This window comes from Leuresthes tenuis, unplaced genomic scaffold, assembly GCF_036924035.1.
Source record: "Leuresthes tenuis unplaced genomic scaffold, fLeuTen1.0.hap1 SCAF_4, whole genome shotgun sequence".
Lineage (NCBI taxonomy): Eukaryota > Metazoa > Chordata > Actinopteri > Atheriniformes > Atherinopsidae > Leuresthes > Leuresthes tenuis.
The window spans coordinates 9966408-9987765 of record NW_027325358.1 but is presented as its reverse complement, the minus strand read 5'-3'; the positions used below and the strand labels follow the sequence as shown (position 1 = coordinate 9987765).

General features: G+C 38.1%; 2 protein-coding genes across 3 annotated transcripts; one reads left to right on the top strand and one right to left on the bottom strand.

Moving 5' to 3' along the window:
• The first annotated feature begins 53 nt into the window (after positions 1 to 53).
• Positions 54 to 11300, top strand: xpnpep1 (X-prolyl aminopeptidase (aminopeptidase P) 1, soluble). Of its 2 annotated transcripts, none has more exons than XM_072384510.1 (20): positions 54 to 215; positions 1408 to 1532; positions 1865 to 1928; positions 2475 to 2579; positions 2976 to 3068; positions 3413 to 3556; positions 3830 to 3925; positions 4433 to 4514; positions 6155 to 6365; positions 6879 to 6968; positions 7090 to 7140; positions 7624 to 7682; positions 8146 to 8223; positions 8318 to 8389; positions 8585 to 8645; positions 8819 to 8888; positions 9803 to 9976; positions 10447 to 10523; positions 10664 to 10762; positions 11023 to 11300. In XM_072384510.1, exons 2-20 carry the CDS (start codon positions 1416 to 1418, stop codon positions 11140 to 11142), a joined length of 1863 nt encoding a protein of 620 aa, XP_072240611.1. In that variant the 5' UTR covers positions 54 to 215; positions 1408 to 1415; the 3' UTR covers positions 11143 to 11300. The 2 variants fall into 2 exon arrangements, with proteins under 2 accessions (XP_072240611.1, XP_072240610.1); XM_072384509.1 differs by having other exon boundaries at positions 54 to 221.
• Positions 11301 to 11632: 332 nt separating this feature from the next.
• LOC140305587 (uncharacterized) lies at positions 11633 to 16291 on the bottom strand. Its single transcript, XM_072384511.1, has 3 exons — positions 16146 to 16291; positions 15959 to 16055; positions 11633 to 12427 (listed from the first exon to the last, which is right to left on the bottom strand). Exons 1-3 carry the CDS (start codon positions 16249 to 16251, stop codon positions 12088 to 12090), a joined length of 543 nt encoding a protein of 180 aa, XP_072240612.1. The 5' UTR covers positions 16252 to 16291; the 3' UTR covers positions 11633 to 12087.
• Between the last annotated feature and the right edge of the window lie 5067 nt (positions 16292 to 21358).

The following is a 21358-nucleotide window of genomic DNA, read 5'->3' as shown; positions in this document are numbered from 1 at the left end:
CATTCTCACATTGTATTTTGTCTGTGTATGAACTCCACGCTGAGGAAGAGGCGAGTCCGGATCTCTCTGCGTCTACTGGAAGAAACGGCAGTCATGTGACCACTGACGACAACAACGAAATGGCAGCCTCCTGTTTTGTAAATTGACACAAGGTCCAAGCTGGTAAACAAAAAGAGAGTACATAATAACCCAAGAATCACATTTCAAAGGCGGACGTGCGGGTGTGTATTCAGTATTTTCACTGGCTGTATGTTGCTATCCTTTATCATTAGCTAGCGATGCTTTGGAGAGTAAACGTTTTGTCTTCCTACTGCTCATAGGAGCGAGTGCTGACGGGTGTTGACTGTTTTCAAATAAGACAGACGGTCGGTCTTCCCACGCCTGTCTCTGTAGCCTCCTGTCGGTTATTAAAGATGTGAGAAACGCCTAGGTCTGTAAAGCTGGGTGATAAGCGAGCAACTTTATCCTACTGCCTCACCGCCACACCCACTACTAAATTCAGCGACCATACCTTTAATCTGTCAATGCGTGTTATTGTTAGCCTGTTGATAAAAGGCATGTGTGGTTGGGGAAAAAATCACGTACAAGCGCTGTGGTAGTTTTGATTTTTTTTTTTTAAATATCACAATTATTCACTTAAATTTGGCTTGTTAGTTTGCAAGTGAACGGACCTCATTCATCTAATGCCAGCTTGTAAACAACAATCGCATGTGGAGCTTTTAGCCAATAGTAGAGTTCTTCGATGTAGAATACTGCAACGTGATTGGTCCATTTGTGGAAGTTTTTTCATCGCGTTATGCCAGCCTACGGTGGGTGAGGACAATAACGTTGAGTCCACCACGGCACACTATCTCCTGATAGTTGTTTTATAAGGTTTTTGCGGTGGAAATAGGTCACATAAATGCTGAGTTTAACCTGTGAGACTTTTCTTTTAATATTTAACCCTGACTGCTGTGACAGTTGCTTAGTCAAAAGGTTAAAGATTCAGGTGTTGGCTGTGACTTTGAGCTCCACGTATAGCCAGGTAGACTTTAGTCAGTCACTGGCTTGCTCTAGTCATCTGAATTTAGCATGGCTTCCCAAAAGTCAGGTAATATGCTGGTAATTAGTATATGATTTAAAAAAACTAGAGGAGAATATGCATGACTGAGAGCTTTTAGCTTAAGTCGTCAGGTCATCAGAGTTTAAGATTGGTGTTTGTGGAGTTTAGATTGTTTCCTTTCACATTAGAATCACATCTGTTTGCAATTGTCATCAGAAATCTTTATCTTAACTGTTCGTATTTACTGCTCTTGTTTGTTCTAGCACACTGATGGCATTGCAGCCCCCAGGATGTGTGTTACATATTATCAGCCTGTTCAAACTTAATCATCTTTATGAAACATGTCCTGTTCTTTGTCCATGTAGACGCTGACATGTCTCCAAAGATCACAGGAGAGCTACTCCGGCTGCTTCGGCAGGGGATGAAGAGTTGTAAATACTTCTCAGAGCCTATACAGGCCTACATAATCCCATCTGGAGATGCACATCAGGTAGGTTAAACGTACTAGAAACCCATTAGACATGTTTACACAATGAAAGCCACCGGTAAACACACACTTACCACATACACGCACAACCTCAGAGAAGCATAGCTGCTAGTTCTGCCTCTTTTACTTTGCGCCTATCTTAATTCTCTTCTCACTGTCTTGTTTGACCTCCTAGCACCTTTTCCAGCTGCATCTCTTTTTTTCTCTCTGTACAGGGTATGATGTAAAAAGAGTAGCACAGGTGGCATTAAAAATGACTTCACACTGATTGTAAATGAAGCTGACCTCTCCCTCTCTGGGTGTTTTTCCTTTTGCTCTGTCCATGTGTCTTTCAGAGTGAATACATCGCACCGTGTGACTGCAGGCGGGAATTTATTTGTGGATTCAATGGCTCTGCAGGTATGCTTTCCCTGTATGTGTGTGAACACAAGTGAACGTGCAGGTGTATTTTTAGAGTTCAGCAAAGGGATTTTGATTAAAAGGTTCTCTTGAGGATTGTAGAAACAAAGAAACAAGATTAATTTGCTTCCAAGAAAAGAAACTTGGAACAGTGTAGTGCACAAACTGGTCGTGACATTCAGCTTTTTTTCAGTTGATATGTTCAGAAAAGCCCCCACATCCTGGACTATATCATATCAAATGTATTCAGTATAACAGATGATGTTACTTTTGGGTTATGTTATGTTATGTCATCAACTGTCAACAGTTCTGCTTTTGTTGAGACGAAACTCGCCTTTCATCTTGATATCAGCACATTTTGCCATTTGAGATCTCACTCATTCTCAGATTGCTTGTTTACTGCTGTACTGCTTTCAGATGTACAGTCTAAACTGTATAATGTTGCACCTGAGAATTGAGTGAACTGTGTTTGACCCAGCAACTGATAACACGTCGGAGATGTAACAGACACAAAGTCATTAAGTATTTTCCTGCTTCATTGTTCAGGTACAGCCATTGTCACAGAGCAGCATGCTGCAATGTGGACTGATGGCCGATATTTCCTTCAGGCCAGCCAGCAGATGGACAACAACTGGACCCTTATGAAGATGGGTAAAGTCCTCATTGATGTTAAATTTGTACATGATGAAGCCGGCAGACTTTTCATTGTTTTTCTAACTTGTTTTCAAAATATAAAAGCTGACCTAAAGATTCTTCAACACAGTCCATTTTTGCACACAAACAATCTTTTTTTTTTTTATCAAACATTGTTGAACACTGATAGTGAGGCATGCATTACCACTAGACTGCCAGTCAAAATGTTTTTGATTGATGTAAGAATGAAAAATGTCTCAAATTCTTCTTTTAAACACAATTTGTATCTGCAGAGGTAAAGATAATTCAAAATTCTAGCATGGTATGTTTCACAGTGCTACAGTAAAAATTAGGTTGAGGGTAAATCATTATGTCTTCAGAATGTGATGGATTGTTTTCACTTATTACATAAAGGACTGAAGGAGACACCCTCTCAGGAGGACTGGCTGATCAGCATCCTGCCAGAGAATTCCAAAGTGGGAGTAGATCCTTGGATCATTGCTGCAGGTAGGTTATGGAGTCTTTTTTTTTTCTCTCCATGCAAAGAATCACATCTCATCTCAGGTTTACCGGAAACACCATACTCAGCCTGCAATACAAGGCGAAACCACAAACGAAAACCACATATAGTGCATTTTGCAGGTTTCAGATCCGTGTCATAAAAATCCAAGTTGTCAAAAACAAATATAACTGCCCTTTGTCATTTAGATATAGTAAATCCTGTGCTTAGTTTGCTCACGTTATAAAGTAACTGAAAAAATCTGAGATCAGTAAAGTTTTGTGTTTTTACCAGATTATCTGTATCTTAACAAATGCATATGTTTTATAACTGGTGTGATGTTGTGTTTCAGACCAGTGGAAGAACATGTCGAAAGCGCTGACCGGTGCTGGCCACTCGCTGGTGGCAGTGCAGGATAATCTGATCGATATTGTCTGGACGAACCGACCAGAAAGACCCAGCACACAACTCCGCACCCTGGGAATAGAATATACTGGTCAGTGCTCTACTGCACTGACCCCAGTTATTTAATAGAAGCTGAGAAAGGTTATGCTTTAGAAACGTTTAAAAAAAGCAGCATTAACTAATGTAACAGGTCCCAGTGGCATGTTAAGACCAAACAACAAAATCATTGCCCTAATTTGATTCATTCTGTTTAATCTTTTGGCTTTATCTTTCTGATCTATAATAATCATAATAATAATTTGTCCTGGCAACAGTAATTTGCTGCTATCTGTGTCATGCCATGTTTGGTGCTGTCTACTTGTAGGTATTTCCTGGCAGGACAAGATCAACGTGCTGCGAGCCAAGATGACAGAGAGGAAGATCACCTGGTTTGTTGCCACAGCACTGGACGAGATTGCATGTATGTTAAGTCTTCAGAAATGCATTTGGTTTTAGCAGTTTTAGTTGCTAATGTGGCAGTAGCAATAGCTAATATCACTACTGTTGCATGAGTCAGTTTGATATTTGATCAAAATCCAAGGGATGCACAGAAGTCTCCCCTAGAGATGACTTTATGATCCCCCTGTTTGGTTTATCTAATGGGCATTTATTTCAGGTTGTTAGGACTGAGGGTTTGCATAAATGAGAAAAGTGCTAGTTTTGATTGTCTTCAGGCTGCATTGATACAATATGAGCAGGCTGTAATTGAATGGGATGTATTTAGGCATCTACAAAAACAACAGTTTGGCAGCAAGACCGATATTTAAGCCAACAAGTTAGCATTTAGGCTTCATATAAGCATGACTTGTGCCTGGAATTATTTATTATATGTTGATATATTAGTATGTGTATATTATTATATATTATTTTTTCCCTTAGATTTTTGTTTATTTATAATTTTGAATGTATTGTTCTGTCTTTTTTTCAGGGCTTTTCAACCTCCGTGGGGCAGACATCGAGTACAACCCTGTTTTCTTTGCATATGCCCTTGTGGGGATGAACTCAATAAGGTAGTGGCATTCAGCGTGACGCAATAGAATACTGGTTTGCAACAATTTTCTCCTAGTCTTATTGCCACAGATTGAAGTGAATGACAGTCCTGGCTGGTATAGATACAAATATAAGGCTATTTTTTAGATTTAGAATTACAATTCTTAACGTTTGCCTGATTTCTCATCTGTAAACGACCAAAATATCAAATATTGCATGAAAAGAACATAAAAGTAATGGGTTTGGGCTTTTCAATCAGCAAATAATGCTGTGATTTACTAAACCTGTGAAAACGAACAACTTACTTGTTTGTCAAACTGGTGCTGGTGTCAAAATGCATTGATCCTCAATGCATTTTGATTTCAAACTCCAGTCCTTGAGGGCCTCTGTCCTGCAGGTTTTAGATGTTCCCCTGCTGCAGCACACCTGATTCCGTTTGTTTACTGGCGACTAATACAAAGTAACTTTACTTTCTGAGACTTGGTTTGTCTGTTATTACGGGACATTTGAAGAAGCACCTTAGGGTGGACTGAGACATCTATAGAAACTCTATTGCAATTGAACTTGGATATAAATGCAACACTGACCAAAAACATTCAAAATGAGCTCGATTTTATTTCATAGTGCTGTGTTGCTAATTACAGAAAAATAAATTTATAGTATACTTTCAGCGTGAGAAATACCATGTGTGGCATGTGAGCGTGAGAACTTGTTGAAATTCGTGTCTCACGCTAATTGCGTGAGGCTTGACAGCCCTGTGCATGATGTAAGCATGAGCTTTAATCAAACTTCTTCTTCCACAAATTGAAACTGAAATTAAAATTTATGAAAGTGAAAATAAAATATTAGAAATCTTGATATTAGCCGCGGTGTACGACATTATTTTCATACAATGCTTGCATATTGTCTGTGTCTTATCAGTCACTGTACTGCCTTTTATCATTTCCGCCGGGTACCCAAAATGCTGCCAAACTAATTATTTGAAATTGGCAGGAGCATCTTCAATGGTAATACTGGTATTTTCAATCTGGCTGCTTGCTGCTTCCCCTCCTGCTCCTCCTCTTCTTCTTTTCCTTCTCCTTCTTTAAGTTCTGGCATGCTAGATGTAGCAAAGGCGCATTACTGTCTCCACAGGTCACAAATAGAAGTTTGGATAGCTAACAAATCTCTTGAGACAGATTTTTAACTCGATGAGAAATATCGTGGAGTTTGATCTCGCAAGATCTCGTGGCACGAGATCTCTTCACACCCCTAAAAATGAGTGTCAGAAAAGCTGAGACATGAGATAAAAAAAAAAATGCTGACATAAACGTTAAAGAAAACCAGATCTAAATGTATACATGTCTGCTCTCTGTGAACACATCCTGATAATATGACCCCCTTTAACTATTATTACCTGGAAATTGGTTCTTATAACTTGATCGTGGTATATGTGCTATCGCATATTAATTGATCTGTACATGAAATTACATATATAAAAAAAAACTTTAGGAAAGAAACAACCACCTTTTGCTTGTGCAATTATGCAATGTTAAGTATCAGCACTATTTACCAGAGAGGAGGATTTGATCTTTTGGTTTTCCTAAAATCACTTAAAGAGGTACAAGGCTTTCTATGTTTAACTACTTTCCTTCTACAATCAATCCCTCCCTCTTTGCAGGCTTTTTGTGGACCTAAAGCGTCTTTCTGACCCTGCATTGAGAGACCATCTGCAGCTGAACTCCCCCAGCAAGCCCGAGCTGAGTATCCAGACGTTCCCATACGAATCGGTTTACACTGAGCTCCAGGCTATCTGCGCTGCACTCGGCCCCAAAGACAAAGTGTGGATCTGTGACAAGGCCAGTTGTGCTCTCACACAAGTCATCCCCAAGGTGAGGAAGCAGCCAAATGACACGCCCATATGTGGTTGGCCTTTTGAAGATAGTTATCAACTTCCCTCTTTAGGAATGAAGGTTTGCTCATGTTCTTCCTCATACCTGTCAGTCACAGTTTGATATTATTGGAACTGATTTAAATTACTAGGCTTGTTAGTTTAACTGGGGAAGTTTCGTAGGGTTACATGTTGGTTGAAAATGTTACCCTCTATACCTTCAGTGTATCCTCAGGGTTTTACATTTTTTCTTCCTGTTTTTTAACACAAAAGAGTTTCTAGTGTATCGGCCAAATATTCGTCTATCAGGTCTTTTCTTCACCATCTGTTTTCATATTGATTTATTGCAGAGTCATTTGTCACTGAGACAGGAATTTTGATCATCACCATTGATTTTCTTGGGATATACAGTCAAGACAATGCATGGAGTTTACAATGTAAAAAGTTGAACATATTACCACATTTTTTCAAAACCTTTTGAACATTACATGTTTCCTCTTTATTTTTTCTTCAGGCCCACAGGACTCCGATTCCCTACACTCCACTCTGCCTTGCTAAAGCTGTAAAGAACGCTACTGAGGCTCAAGGCATGAAAATGGCCCACGTAAGAACCGTTGAACTTTGAAGTATTTTTCAAGCACCTAATTATTTTGACTGTGATTTTGATCTTGGGAAAAAAAGAAAAAAAAAAGGCAAATGTCCATCTTCTCTGCTTTTACCACCAGATCAAGGATGCAGTTGCCCTTTGTGAACTCTTTGCTTGGTTGGAAAAGGAGGTAGTTATGTCTTTCTGGCATTTCCAGTTTAAGAGAAAATGTTCTCTGCCACGTGATTTACGAGGAGATATAGATGAGAATAAGTAAATGAATAGATGACAATAAATGAATAGATAAAAGTTATGTGTGAAAGTGAGCATCTTTTATTCTTTTTCAAATCTGATACTTATAGAAAAGTCTCATCTCTTTAGGCATTTTCATCCTGCTGTTCATGTACTTTATGTCAAGCTCACTATAGTTACAGTTTTGTTTTTAAAGCTTTTCCTCCAGTTCCCCTTTTTCTTTTGTGCATCTATTGTCCCAAGAAAACATCTTTAGTGTTTTATTTGATCTCATTTTACCTGTTCTTATTTCATGTGTCTGATGACTGTGTTCGGCTGGAAGATTTTACGTCACTCAACGCACACTTAAGCTTCATGGAGTTGCTGTGTTTTTTTAAATACCATCCACTTGACTTTGTGTTCCCGGTTGTCATTGCTATAGATACCAAAAGGCACCGTGACTGAGATCTCTGCTGCTGATAAAGCTGAAGAATTACGCAGGTGTGTTTCTTGAGTGTTTGACAAACCCATTCAGTGGAACTTCATGCCAGCTTTAATGCTTAAACAGATTGTGCTTGAAAGGTGCATTATGAAGTGTTGCCAAAGTCATTGAATAACAGCCCCCTCTGCTGGACATGGGAGGGAAATAGCATATGCTCTAAAGGCCTGAAATGAATGTGTCCCACTCAATCACTAAAGGTTTTGTTCACTTAGTGGGTTTATTTTTGAGTCAGAAGTTTAGTATACCTGTTTAAAAGTTTTCACAGAGAGTATACAGCATTTTAGTTATATAATAATGACTTTAATTTTGGACATTGTTTTTATTCTTGGAGGACCATCCTCCTCCTCCATGAATTTTCCCAAATATAGAATAATATTTTTCTCTCACTACATTATCTCACATTTTTGTCATAGTTCAACATGTTTTGGCTTGTTTTTATATCACTGGTATTGTCTTTTTCAGCCAACAGAAAGATTTTGTTGGCCTTAGCTTCCCCACAATCTCCAGTGTGGGTCCAAACGGAGCAATCATACATTACAGGTCAGTTAATGGACAAAACTTGCATGAGTTTTTCTGTAATTTTGATGTCTTAGTTGTTAATGTAGCTTAATTTTAAAATGTTTTCTTCTTATAGACCACTGCCTGAAACCAACAGAACTCTCACTGTAAATGAGGTTTACCTGATCGACTCTGGAGCTCAGTACATGTAAATATATGTTGTTGTTATTGATGTACAGCAGTTATATTTAGGCTAGTCATCCATGTAATGGTATGTACTGGTATGCTTTGTATATTGTGATGCAGACAGTCGTCACATTCACGTGTTTAAATACTCAGACAACATAGGACTATTTTTGTTCTCTGCACTCAAATATCTGCATCTTTCTTTTGTGTTTGGCAGTGATGGAACCACAGACGTCACACGCACTATGCACTTTGGGACACCATCAGCTTTTGAGAAGGTACATTTATTCTTTATTATCCAAACAAGTTTTAATACCAGGTTTGGGTTTTATTGACTGAATCTGTTTGAATAACTTTTTTTTAAACACTTACCTGACTGAGAATAGTTACAAGTTAATTCATATTAACATTGCATTTATTTATTTTTGGTTATATTCTCTTTTCCCTATAGGAATGCTTTACTTACGTACTGAAGGGACACATAGCTGTCAGTGCTGCCATTTTCCCCAATGGAACAAAAGGTGCCCACTACTCTGCCATGAGAGATTTATGCTTAAATCATGAATAGTATACCAGTATTAAGCATTTTTACTTCATGAAGGTATAAAAACTTGTAAAGGGATCTATTATTTCTAATATTTATTCAGTGTTTTCTTACATATAGTTTTTTTTCTTTCTCTTTAGAGAGTTTAGAGAAAACAGATCTTAATCGAAGTATAATTACACTTCTGAGAACCTGCCCTTTAATAATAACACAATGCACAAGGACACTGGAAATACAGGATCAAAGAACTGCAAGTCATGTTGGTTTGGCGAACCTGCAACATAGTTCCTGAGACGAAACCTCTAATAACAACAAAGATACTCTAGTCATGCATGCAAGAATTCCGTTTCTCTTTCCCCGCATGCATGGGGTGAAATGGAGCTCCTCGGACAGTGTTTTAAATGTTTAAATATGTTTTCTTAAACTCTGACGAAGGATGTGTTGTGGACTGAGACGGCCACAATTGAATCCAAAAATTAGTTGATAGCTCAATAAACGATGTTCAAAATGAATCGAGGCAATGATTATCTAGTAAAATCTGACATAAATTAGCGTTTTGTTTTCATTTTCAGGAGTCTTAACTTTAAATGAACAAAAATGCTCTTCTATTTACTTTTAATGAAATTTGGTCATTTAATTTATGTCTTCATACTCATTTATTATCTCTTTATCTACTTATTTTTTTCTTTGCATGTTCTGCATGATTACTTCCTTAATGTGTTCATTTATTTTTAATAATTGTATTTTATTTTTATTCTAAAGATGTACTTATTTCAGAATTGTTCCTATTTGCATTTCCCCCTGTTTTATTTCACCAAGTGTATTCTGCTTCTGCCTTATTTGCAAAAAAGGGGATCTGACTTTAGCTGTAAATCTCCATGTCTCTTCCAGGCCACCTCTTGGATTCGTTTGCCCGTGCGGCCCTGTGGGAGTCAGGATTGGACTACCTTCATGGTACCGGCCACGGCGTTGGCTGCTTCCTCAATGTCCACGAGGGACCCTGCGGCATCAGCTACAAAACCTTTGCCGACGAACCTCTGGAGGCCGGCATGATCGTCAGTGATGGTATGGACAAGGGCAGGAGAGGAGTGTTTAAAGTACTTCTTTTCTTCTACAATGTAATTCAGACAAAAACACGCAAACAATTAACCAGAGCTGCAAACTTTACAAGATGCTCCTTTGAAAATAGCAATACTTGATCAAGTTGCATTTGAGCCATAGTTGGAAGATACGATATTTGCAATAATTAAAAACCTTTTAAATACTATGTGTCTGTATAGGTTGTCAGTAATCCACTTCATGGTAGTCCTATTAGTTTAAACAAAAAGCAGCTCGATTTGGTTTGGCTCTTAAAGATGTTTCGCCTCTCATCAACCAGGCTCCCTCAGTTCGAATTCACTGGTTAAGGGGTCCCGGGCAGTTAACCTCCTCTTGTTCCATTAGCAGCTTGAGAGATGTTGATGTCTTAAACACATGTTTAAGTCCACCAAAGCTCAGTTATGTTTCCACTCTGTGTTCATGTGTCATTTCTCTAGAGCCTGGGTACTATGAGGATGGCTCGTTTGGCATTCGTATTGAAAATGTGGTCCTTGTTGTACCGGCAAAGCCCAAAGTAGGTCCCCAAACTTAAAACCACATCCGCTAATGATCAATCTCTAAAAAGCATAAAATTTATCAAGATATTATTTATAACGTCAAACTAGTTACATGGGTTTTTAGGTGCAAAATCTTCTTGTTTGTCTGTATTTGCAGTACAACTACAGAAACAAGGGGAGTCTGACATTTGACCCTCTCACTCTGGTCCCTATCCAAGTCAAAATGATGAACACAGAGCTGCTTACTCAGAAGGAGGTAAGACCAGTGATTTATATTCAATATTTTGAATAATGTAAGATGTGTTCACCCTTATGAAATGTATTAGTCGTCTCAAATATTTTATTATTAAAGTGATAAACATCAAATACAACAGTGCATCAAATGTCAGATTTACACTCATTAAAATGATGCGTTTAAGTGCTCTCTATTATTCCCAGCTATTGCTTTATGACGTTATGCACTGCTTAAACACAGTTTCCTCAGAGTTTGTTAAGATTGTCCTTTATGTCCTGCAGCGCAACTGGGTGAATGAGTACCACAGGAGGTGCCGGGAAGTGGTTGGAGCAGAGCTGGAGAAGCAGGGCAGGATGGAGGCACTGGAGTGGCTGATCAGAGAGACTCAGCCAATTGCCTGAGGACTGATTCAGTGCAATCCAGTTTGCCCAGAACTACCCTCTGATTGCTCTGCAGTGATTATCATTTGTACTTTTCTCATCTCTCTCTATGTCTCATGCTCAGCTTTTTGTAAAGCATATCACAACAGCAGTTTTATTAAAGATCATTAAAAAGCAAATTCATTCATGTTTTCTGTTAAAAAAACAACAAGTTTTTGGGATCCTAGAATTTTGATGGACGTGTGTAGGTTCTGCATCCGCTTCTGCTGCGAATTGTGATACTACTGTGACTGTTGTAACATCACGTGATTTTTCTTTTGGCACGTGCTCTTTGCAGAAACAGAGTATAAGGTGGCACCAGTTGTAAAACTGTTTTTTATGGCGTTTTCAGCTCCCACTAACTCAACATGTTTAACATAAATGAAATCGATGCACAGAGTAGGGAACATCAGTGGCTGGTTTCAGGTTCACTTTACAGTCAACAACAAACACTTCTTAGATAAACTCCAAATTGATATACTTCACTTTACTGAAGAAACAGATGTGATAAAAATGAAACAACCACACTCAGTCTTTCGGGTCATCAGATCAGGAAGAACATAAGAAATATTCTGCATTGACTGTTAAAGCTGCCCTTTTCAATTGGTGATGCTTCCTTTGATTTGTCATAATTGGAGATTAGAGACTCACAGTTCCCAGTTGCCATGAATGCAGCATTAGTCAACCATCATGAAAACAGTGTTTTATCGAGAATCATTTGTCTCACTCTTCCAGAGCCATACAAGACATTACACAACTTCCCCACCACAACCCAATTGAATTTAAATTGTAAAACTGATTAAGTATTCATTACAAATCTACACATGCTGATAACTTTTGAAAGCCATAATTTCAGGACTCAAACCACACACTGTTCAGATGTGTGTGTCTCCAACCAACCTCATTAGGACTTTTACTTCCAGCCCTTTAAAGCTGCATGTAAAATATTGGAGGGTCCAGGACGAGGCCACTGTTGGGGTCTTTTGCATAGTCTTGCAAAGACAGAGGTGGTAGCAGCACTTTTTGCTCCTCTGGTCTGTAGCTCGCTGTATTGCGCCCCTTCTCTTCTTCCTCCTTCAGGCCTATAGGTAGGGGATTGCTATAGATGTAGTAGATCCTGGAGTTGTCCTTTGCTGTTTCTGGTCTCCTGAAGAAGGCGAGGGGATTGATGAAACTGGTTGACCGCTTCACAGCTTTGACCTCCACAGGGTAATCCGGCTCCCCACGGGTGACGGCACTCTCATATACCTGGGCTCTCTTTGACTGCCTGGTGAATAAAATAGCAGTAATTGCACCACTGATATCTAATTTACCCACATTGTTTTTTAATAGATTTATTGTCGCTCTTATAAGATCATAATAAGATATGATGTAATTTACGGAAGTGTATTGCTTTCACTTGAAAAAAAAAATATATATATACCTTTTTTCTGAGTAATTATTTCAGTTTTTCTGAGTAATTTACTTTTTTCTCCTCATAAATTTTTTCTTCGATTCATTGCTTTATCAAGAGCTCAATTTAATGGAAGCAAACATGACTGGCTTGTTTAGTTTAACCAAATTTTACTTTGATCTGGGTTTAACAACCCCAATTTGTGTGTCTTGTAGTAGTTTCCCACACTAAAATCCTCATCAACAGTGTTGGTAATAAAGGCTGATCATGCCCTGCTCACGCTGTCTCACTGCACGCTCTGACTGCCAAACACAACAAGACAGAGACAATAGCGTAGTCATCAAACTGAAAGTACCAATACTACTTCTCGCCCATTTTAATTAAAGGCAGTAATGTTTATGTAACATGCATGCTATGCCCAGGAAAAATACTTTATTCACGTCTTCCTCAAGCAACTTGAATCTTATGAAGCACCTCACATCAATACATGCTAACATAACACTTGTTGCTGCAGCTGCTAACCCAAGCCCAAACAGATAAATATAATGTTCTGTTTGTTGTGCAGTAGGCCTAAAACACAGTTACAGAGATTTGCACTACTTAATGACCAGATTTTCCATGGTTTATATATTTTTATTTCTATGCATGTCATATGGCAGGCTGCAATGTACTGAGTTCAAATAAATACCAAATGTTCTAAAATACTGTATATAGAGTTTTTATTCTTCAATCGGTTAATATAAACATCTTTGATGTTGACGATGTTATAGAACGTAACGTATAGAACATGAAAAATAAAGTCACAGTTACTTTGCTGAGTAACTAATTACTCTTACATTGAGATAACTGAGTTACTAACTCAATTACTTTTTGGGAGAAGTCATTTGTAACTGTAATTAATTAATCCTTTTGAAAATAAAATGATCAACACTGCTCATCAACGTTTTCTTGCTGAAAGTTAACTTTATTGGGACTGACTCTTCCCATTTTTGTTGACTTTTCATCAAGGAAGAACAGTTTTTTAGCTTGTGACAGAATCTCAATTTTAGTGGCATTCTTGTTCATATCAAGAACTCTGGTTCCTCCACACTGCGTTTTCTACCTGCGTTTTTTACCTGTCCAAATAGGTTTTAAGTTTTAATGAAAAAAGGTAAAATAAAACTGGTTTCTTTCAAAACCAAGATGAATACTAATCCTAATACATACTTAAAAAGAATGAAAACATTTCTTAATATCTGTTTAAAATGTTTATATCTGTATCTGCCATGTGTGTTTTGCCTTGGTTGTTTTTCAAAAACATCAGCACCACTGTTAATAACCTCTGGAGTTCCTTTACAGCTGTTTGCTGTGTTCATCAAATGCTTTTATTCTGTTTTGAGGAACAGCTATAAAATAAGATCTGAGGGACACCTTGGCTCATGAATATATGCGTTAGGCTGACACAAGGGAGAGCATTACACTCTTAAGCCCAAAAATACTTATCTGTACATCTCTCGGGGACATAAGTGGTTTCATTCTGATGCGCTGCACTCGGCCCCAAAGACAAAGTGTGGATCTGTGACAAGGCCAGTTGTGCTCTCACACAAGTTATCCCCAAGGTGAGGAAGCAGCCAAATGACACGCCCATATGTGGTTGGCCTTTTGAAGAAGTTATCAACTTCCCTCTTTAGGAATGAAGGTTTGCTCATGTTCTTCCTCATACCTGTCAGTCACAGTTTGATATCATTGGAACTGATTTAAATTACTAGGCTTGTTAGTTTAACTGGGGAAGTTTCATAGGGTTACATGTTGGTTGAAAATGTTACCCTCTATACCTTCAGTGTATCCTCAGGCTTTTACATTTTTTCTTCCTGTTTTTTAACACAAAAGAGTTTCTAGTGTATCGGCCAAATATTCGTCTATCAGGTCTTTTCTTCACCATCTGTTTTCATATTGATTTATTGCAGAGTCATTTGTCACTGAGACAGGAATTTTGATCATCACCATTGATTTTCTTGGGATATACAGTCAAGACAATGCATGAAGTTTACAATGTAGAAAGTTGAACATATTACCAAATTTTTTCAAAACCTTTTGAACATTACATGTTTCCTCTTAATGTTTTCTTCAGGCCCACAGGACTCCGATTCCCTACACTCCACTCTGCCTTGCTAAAGCTGTAAAAAACGCTACTGAGGCTCAAGGCATGAAAATGGCCCACGTAAGAACCGTTGAACTTTGAAGTATTTTTCAAGCACCTAATTATTTTGATTTCATTTTAAGTTGTTGTTTCTTAAATATAGTTTTTTTTTCTTTCTCTTTAGAGAGTTTAGAGAGAACAGACCTTAATCAAAGTATAATTACATGACTGAGAACCTGCCCTTTAATAATAACACAATGCACAAGACCACTGGATTTTCTAACACTGGAAATACAGGATCAAATAACTGCAAGTCATGATGGTTTGGCGAACCTGCAGCAGTTTGTTTCTCCTTCCCTGCATGCATGGGGTGAGAGGAAATAAATGTGAATGTTTTAAATGTTTGAATACCTTTTTGTAAAACTATAATCCAAAAATACATTAATAGCTCAATAAACAATGATGATTTATTTAATAATTTATATAAAGTATTTTATTTATATTCTAAAGGTGTACTTATTTCAGTATTGTGCCTATTTGCATTTTCCCCTGTTTTATATTTTCCCAAGTGTATTTATTTCTTATCCACTTTTGATGTTCTTCAGATAAAAAGTGCTGTAACTTTGTAACTTCCTGCACATAAGCCTTCAAATTCAAATAAAAAAACTTTTTTGGTTCGGGATCAGTTTCTCTCAGTGACCTTTGAACCAAAAATGAATTTTGCTTTGTTCTGTCAGGTCAACACAGCTACAAATCATCACCACAGCTACAGAAAGAGATGCAGTGTCTCCTAATGACACTTTCCAGAAGTGCAGGCAGTTAAAATTTGCACTTGTGGTTTCCTACAGTTTAAAATTCTAGAGAGTTCACTTAATGTGTCCCGAAGAAGCAGCACCAGAAGATTTGTTTCAGTCCAGATTTGTTCTGACTCTGACTTTGTCTTTCTGGCTCTGGCTCTCTACTATCATTCATCCTAAAAGTATATATTATTGAATTAAATATTGAATATCATCTCACTGAAACTCTTGACATTCAGAACACTGAGGCTTATTTCAGGGGTCTACGAATTCACCATTCTAAAAAGCAGACCAGGATTGTAAATGTTAATATCTATCAGGTGTGACAAGAAAACTTACAGTGATATCAAAACAATACTTTAATATATACATTTTTTTTACTAGAGGCTGCACATACAGTATGAAGAAACTCCAATGGATCCTAAAAAAGATGGCAATAAAATCCAATTTTTTTTTGGTATCATAGCACATGTGACGTATCATCCTCACCTGGTGCGGTGGTAGCAGACAGTGACGCAGTACAAGGCAGTAATAGTGAGAACACACAATGCCAGGGCAATGATGACGATATTAAATACTCTGAATTCTGGGTAGCAGGAAAACACAGAGCAAAAACAGCAATGAGATTTCTTGCTGACTGTACTGATGAACTGACTGATATTGGAGCATTACCCACCAACGAGAGGTGTGTTCATCTCCCCGTCTTGCAGTTCTGGAGCTGCGGTCCAGTTCAGACGGAGGCTGTCTGCCATCAGGGCTCGGTCCTGTTGCACTCCGCTCATGCTGCTGCCATTGGCATCCAAAACATGAACTACAGGCTGCTTCAAGGCTATTCTCAGTGATTTCAAGAGAAACCCTGTCCATGTGACTCAAACAGCTTGACCGTTGCCGAGGAAACACCGTCCATCTTTTGTCAACGCTCAGTTCAAGTTGGACACCCCCTTTTCAGCCCGACTGCTGTTCCCCTTGTTTACTGCTCATTATTCTGTGCAGCTTTCTGGGGGTACACTAAGGGGAGGAAGATGTCAACTGAGTGGTGACCCAAAAGCTTGCATTATCTAATGTTCCACCACTAAAGAAGTACAATTAATGTACAAAAGTTTGTGTACCACATGCATTTTTAGCTCTACTTTTGAAGACACGCTTCATCAGATAGCAACTATTCACAAATCCATTTTGTATACCTGCTTAATGTAACTCAGGGGGAGGTCGGGGGTGATGCTGGAGCCTACCCCAGCAGCCATTTGGCGAGAGGCGGAGTGTACTGAGACAGGACAGGTCACCAGTCCATCACAGGGCCACACACAGACAAACAAGGCAAACAACCATGCACACTCACTCCTAGGCAGAATTTAGAGGCTCAGTTTTTAAAATGAACCTAACGTGCATGTTTTTGGACGGTCTGAGTACCTTTAGAGAGAACCCACACACGCACAAGAAAACATGCAAACTCCATAGCCAGGATTCAAACAAGAACCCTTTTGTTGTGAGGTGATGATGCTAACCCCTACACAACCCTTACTGACTTATTTACACCATCCCTATTGACTAATTTATTACTTATATAGCTGAGATTTTAGCTATTCACTTCGTCTGTAAAAGCGAAAAAAAGGTTCAAAACTTGTGTTTCTGACGACTCAATCTGTCGTATTTTCACTCCTGTTGTCTTTATGTTCACCTCTGCTTGCGGACAGGAGTACAGTTGAATCAGGGATAGAGGACCAGTTTTTCACAAACTGTCAGGATCTACGGGTCAGTGCTTCCAAAGAGCCATCTGAACCAAGCCAGCAAAAAGGCAACAAAGGCAGCTTTCTCCTTTTTGCTTACGCTTCACTTCATGCAGCACCATGGGGGATATTATGCAATTAGTGGAGCATCTGATTAAAGCAGGTTTTGTTTTTCTTTGTGACAAGATGAGCTGCCACACAAAGTGAGTTTGAAGAGAATTTTCCATCTTTGTGACTTTGAGTGACCTTTGTGTACAAGCATGAAGCCCAGCCTCCCAATATAATGGGATGCTGTGTAAAATCTGAATAATTGTAAAGATTTAAACATCTTTTGACCCCTATGTTCATTTGTAAGAAAAACTGAAAAAGTAAAGCACTGATAGAACATCTCACAGTTAATTAACTGTTAACTGGCAACAAGTCAGTAACAAGATTGTGTAAATGTAAGTATTAAAGAGCATATCAAAGTCTTTGATAGGTAAGAACGAGGAGAAATTAAACACTTTGTCAATATTGCCACATTGAGAGATATCATTTCAACATTAATTGAGCTCAAAGTATTCCTAATACAAATGTGAGAAGCCTGCAAGCTAACTGTCATTGGCTGAGAATTTCAAGCCATCACTGCTGCAGCACTGCTCTCCTTTTGACTTTCACCTGGCTTTTTTATGATGTGCTCAAATGAAAATGACGGACTAACTCTTATCCAATCCCTTTAAATCGAAAGAGAAATGTCCACCTTTACACACTCTTTTTTTAATGCCATCTATTGTCGTGAGTAGACCCCCTGGATGAATACAGCATCATGCTGTCAAAACCTTTCTCTTATTATCATCACAGATATAATATCATAACACAATAAATAGCAATTCTGTCTGAGCACGGCACAGACTAAATGCAGCTTGCAACTACAAATCAGATCTATTTTTGTGTTGAGTTCCTCCACTAGGTGTCAGACTTTACCTGCTTGTCTTTGAATCCAACTACAAACAGCATCACTCAGTAAGGGACGGCATAGGGGTATTATCAGTGTGGTAGATTGGGGTCATATGACAGCTGAGGCTTTCATATTCTAAGCCGGTGTACCGTAAAGAAAAACAAAGCCAATGATAAGGAAATATGCCATTACAGAGACGCTGAAATATCTGTTTATTAGCCTCCTAAATGTCTTTAACGGTCATTATATTTTCACATCAATCTCTGCACAGCTAAGCTGTTTTGATTTATGCGGTATGTGGGTGGCATTACATTGGTATGGTTTATTTGAGCAGGGCAGTGTGCATAAACCAACTCTGTCTGTAGCAGTTAACATGGGAATAAGACCGGGAATAATCCAACTCAATGTTTTTCAGTATGAATCACAACTAAAATGTTAACACAAAGAGAGAAATCACCTCTTAACACTCACTTTTTGCTTGAGTGTATGAACTTTGCAAGAGTGTTTTGAATGATTTTACTTTATACATGTAGCCCCAAAACATCAACTTACTGAAAAAGGAGTAATTAATGATACTATTTAGGTTTGTGTTTATGTTGTTATTCTTACATTTTTTTAAATACATTTAAAAAATTTTAAGCATGCTTTCTTGTAAGGCAATCAGCTGGGCATTATCAGGTAATAGCAATTGAATAAAGCAGATATTGTGAATATAGTCTGATCCATATGTCTCTGTATGCATGATTTGACTTCCAGTCCTGGTACTGGAAAACCTTTTTTTTTTGCCTCAATTAAGCAACGCTCCATCAACAAAAAGAGATGAGAGGCATCTGGTTTTGCTCTGTGAGCTTTATTAAATTGATATCAAATTAAAATAGTCCAGTTTGAACTCTTGGCCTCTTGTCCTTTTGGAAGAGTGTGAGAAAAAGTTGTTCTTCAGTTTAAAATGTTAGTGCATACCCTTTAAGGACTGCACTTATTTTTACATTCACTGTGGTAGATTTTTGTACAGCATTGTCTCGGATGAAAAATTGCAGAAACATTTACATAAGCTTAACTATACTTAACCTGGAAGTAGAAGCAAGATACAGTGAGCTGGATTAACTCCGAATCCTGAAACAAGGAAAGATCAGTGCAATAGTTTAACATAGTTTGAACTCAGTGGAGGATGTAAATAAAACAGAATGCAATAATTTTCTAATCTTATCGACTGATATTCTATTCACAATAGAATGTAGAAAGCATATCAAAAGTGTAAAATTACATTATTTCATTAAAAATATCAGCTCATTTAGAATTTAAGATTAGCAACACGTGTCAAAAAAGTTGAGACGGGGCCAAGTTTACCACTGTGTAGTATCCCCTCTTTTTTCTGTAAACGTCTGGGAACTGAGGAGACCAGTTGCTGGACCCTTTCAAGAGGAATCTAGCTTCATTGTTGTCGAGAGCGCGTGTCCCTATCAATAGGCGCAGACAGGCGCATTTGTCCCACCAAAAAATTATTTTGTATCTGTCAGGTTTCCGATATGTGTCCCCCTAATGTTAAACTAATTCCTACGCCCTAGCTAATATGAGCCCATGCTGATTTAATAGATGTAACAAGCTCTTTAGCATTATTTTGCTGAAATATGGAACACCTCCTCTTCAGCCTGGATGATACAGCATCCATGATTTTCAAGAAGGAATTTGAAATTTTGAAATAAATCTGACCACAGAACAGTTTTGCACTTTGCATCAGTCCATTTTACATGACCTCTGACCCGGAGTAGATGGTAGAGTTTCTGGATCGCATAGCTTTTTCTTTGCACAATGGAATTTTAACTTGCATTTACGGATGGCATATTTAACGGTGTTTACAGACAATGAAATCGGGAATTCTTCCTAACCCTCATGCAATGATTTCCATGACAGAATCACGTCTCTTTTTAACGCAGAGCTGCCTGTGGGCCCAAAGATCAAAGGGTTCCAATATTCATTTTTAGTCGTCCTGTGTGCGGAGATGTTTCCAGATTCTTGGAATCTTTGTATATATTGTGTACTGCAGATGATGGAATATTCTGTTTTCACAGTTTCACACTGAGGTACATTATTCAGAAATTTTATCTCACAATTTCTAGATGCAGTTTTTTGTTGCAGATTACTGAACGTGCCCATCTTCACGTCTGAGAGACTTTCTGCCCTCTAAGGTAATGTTTTTGTACACAGTCATGTTACTGACCTGTTTACGATTAACTTGCCTTTTAGCCTTTTGTTGCCATTGTCACAATGTTTTGATTTGAAGTGTTGCTGCCATCAAATTCAAGATGAGCTAATTTTATGAATATATAATATCTCGCTTTCAACATTTTATGTTTTCTGTGTTCTCTTATGAATAAAATATTGGTTTGTGATATTTACACATCACTGTGCATTCTGTTTGCACCTACATTTTACACAGTGAACCAACTTTTTTTGGAATTTGGGGTGTAAAAGAGCAGCAACAAATAAACCGAAACAAGGATCATAAAAACTTAAGCACAGTAGATTAAAACTCAGAAAACAGAAGTAGAAACTGATGAACTGGTACTCATCAGATAAAGAAGTTAGAAAGACTTAAAGCTATCATTTTGATAAAACTTGGAATTTAACTTACAGTGTCTTTGCATGCAGGGGGACAGAAATTAAGCACTGGGGAGGGGAAAGTATCTGAAAACATGTCAGCTTTAGGAAACAGAGGATAAAACACTTGACGTCACTGTAAATGCTCACTCTCATTCTCACACTCTATCTACAGCACCTCACTTATCACTGCTGTAAACTGTTCATACATGACATTAAAAAAGTTTGTTCTTGGTTCCCTTATCAAGCATCTCCTCCATTTTTACAATGAGCTTTTCGGTGTTTATACTGGAGGCAGAGGTTGGCCTGCCCAGATTTTTTCAACCTTGTGTAGTTTTCTCATCATTTTAGACATTTCTGAAAGGTTTTTTGCTGTGGAAAAACTTAGCTTTTACACATTCTGAATTAAGACTGCATTGCCAGAGGGAGGAGCTTAAAGCGACTGAGCAGGTAAGATTTTTAAGGTAAGTCTTGCTGAATAGCTCACAGTTCTTTACTACACATTTATTTCTCATGATCCTATGCTATATACTCTGTTACCTCCGAGAGTAGATTTATTTTCAGAAGTTTGGCATCTACACCTCTCAAAATAAATCACAATCTTGGCCTCATATAATGATATTAATG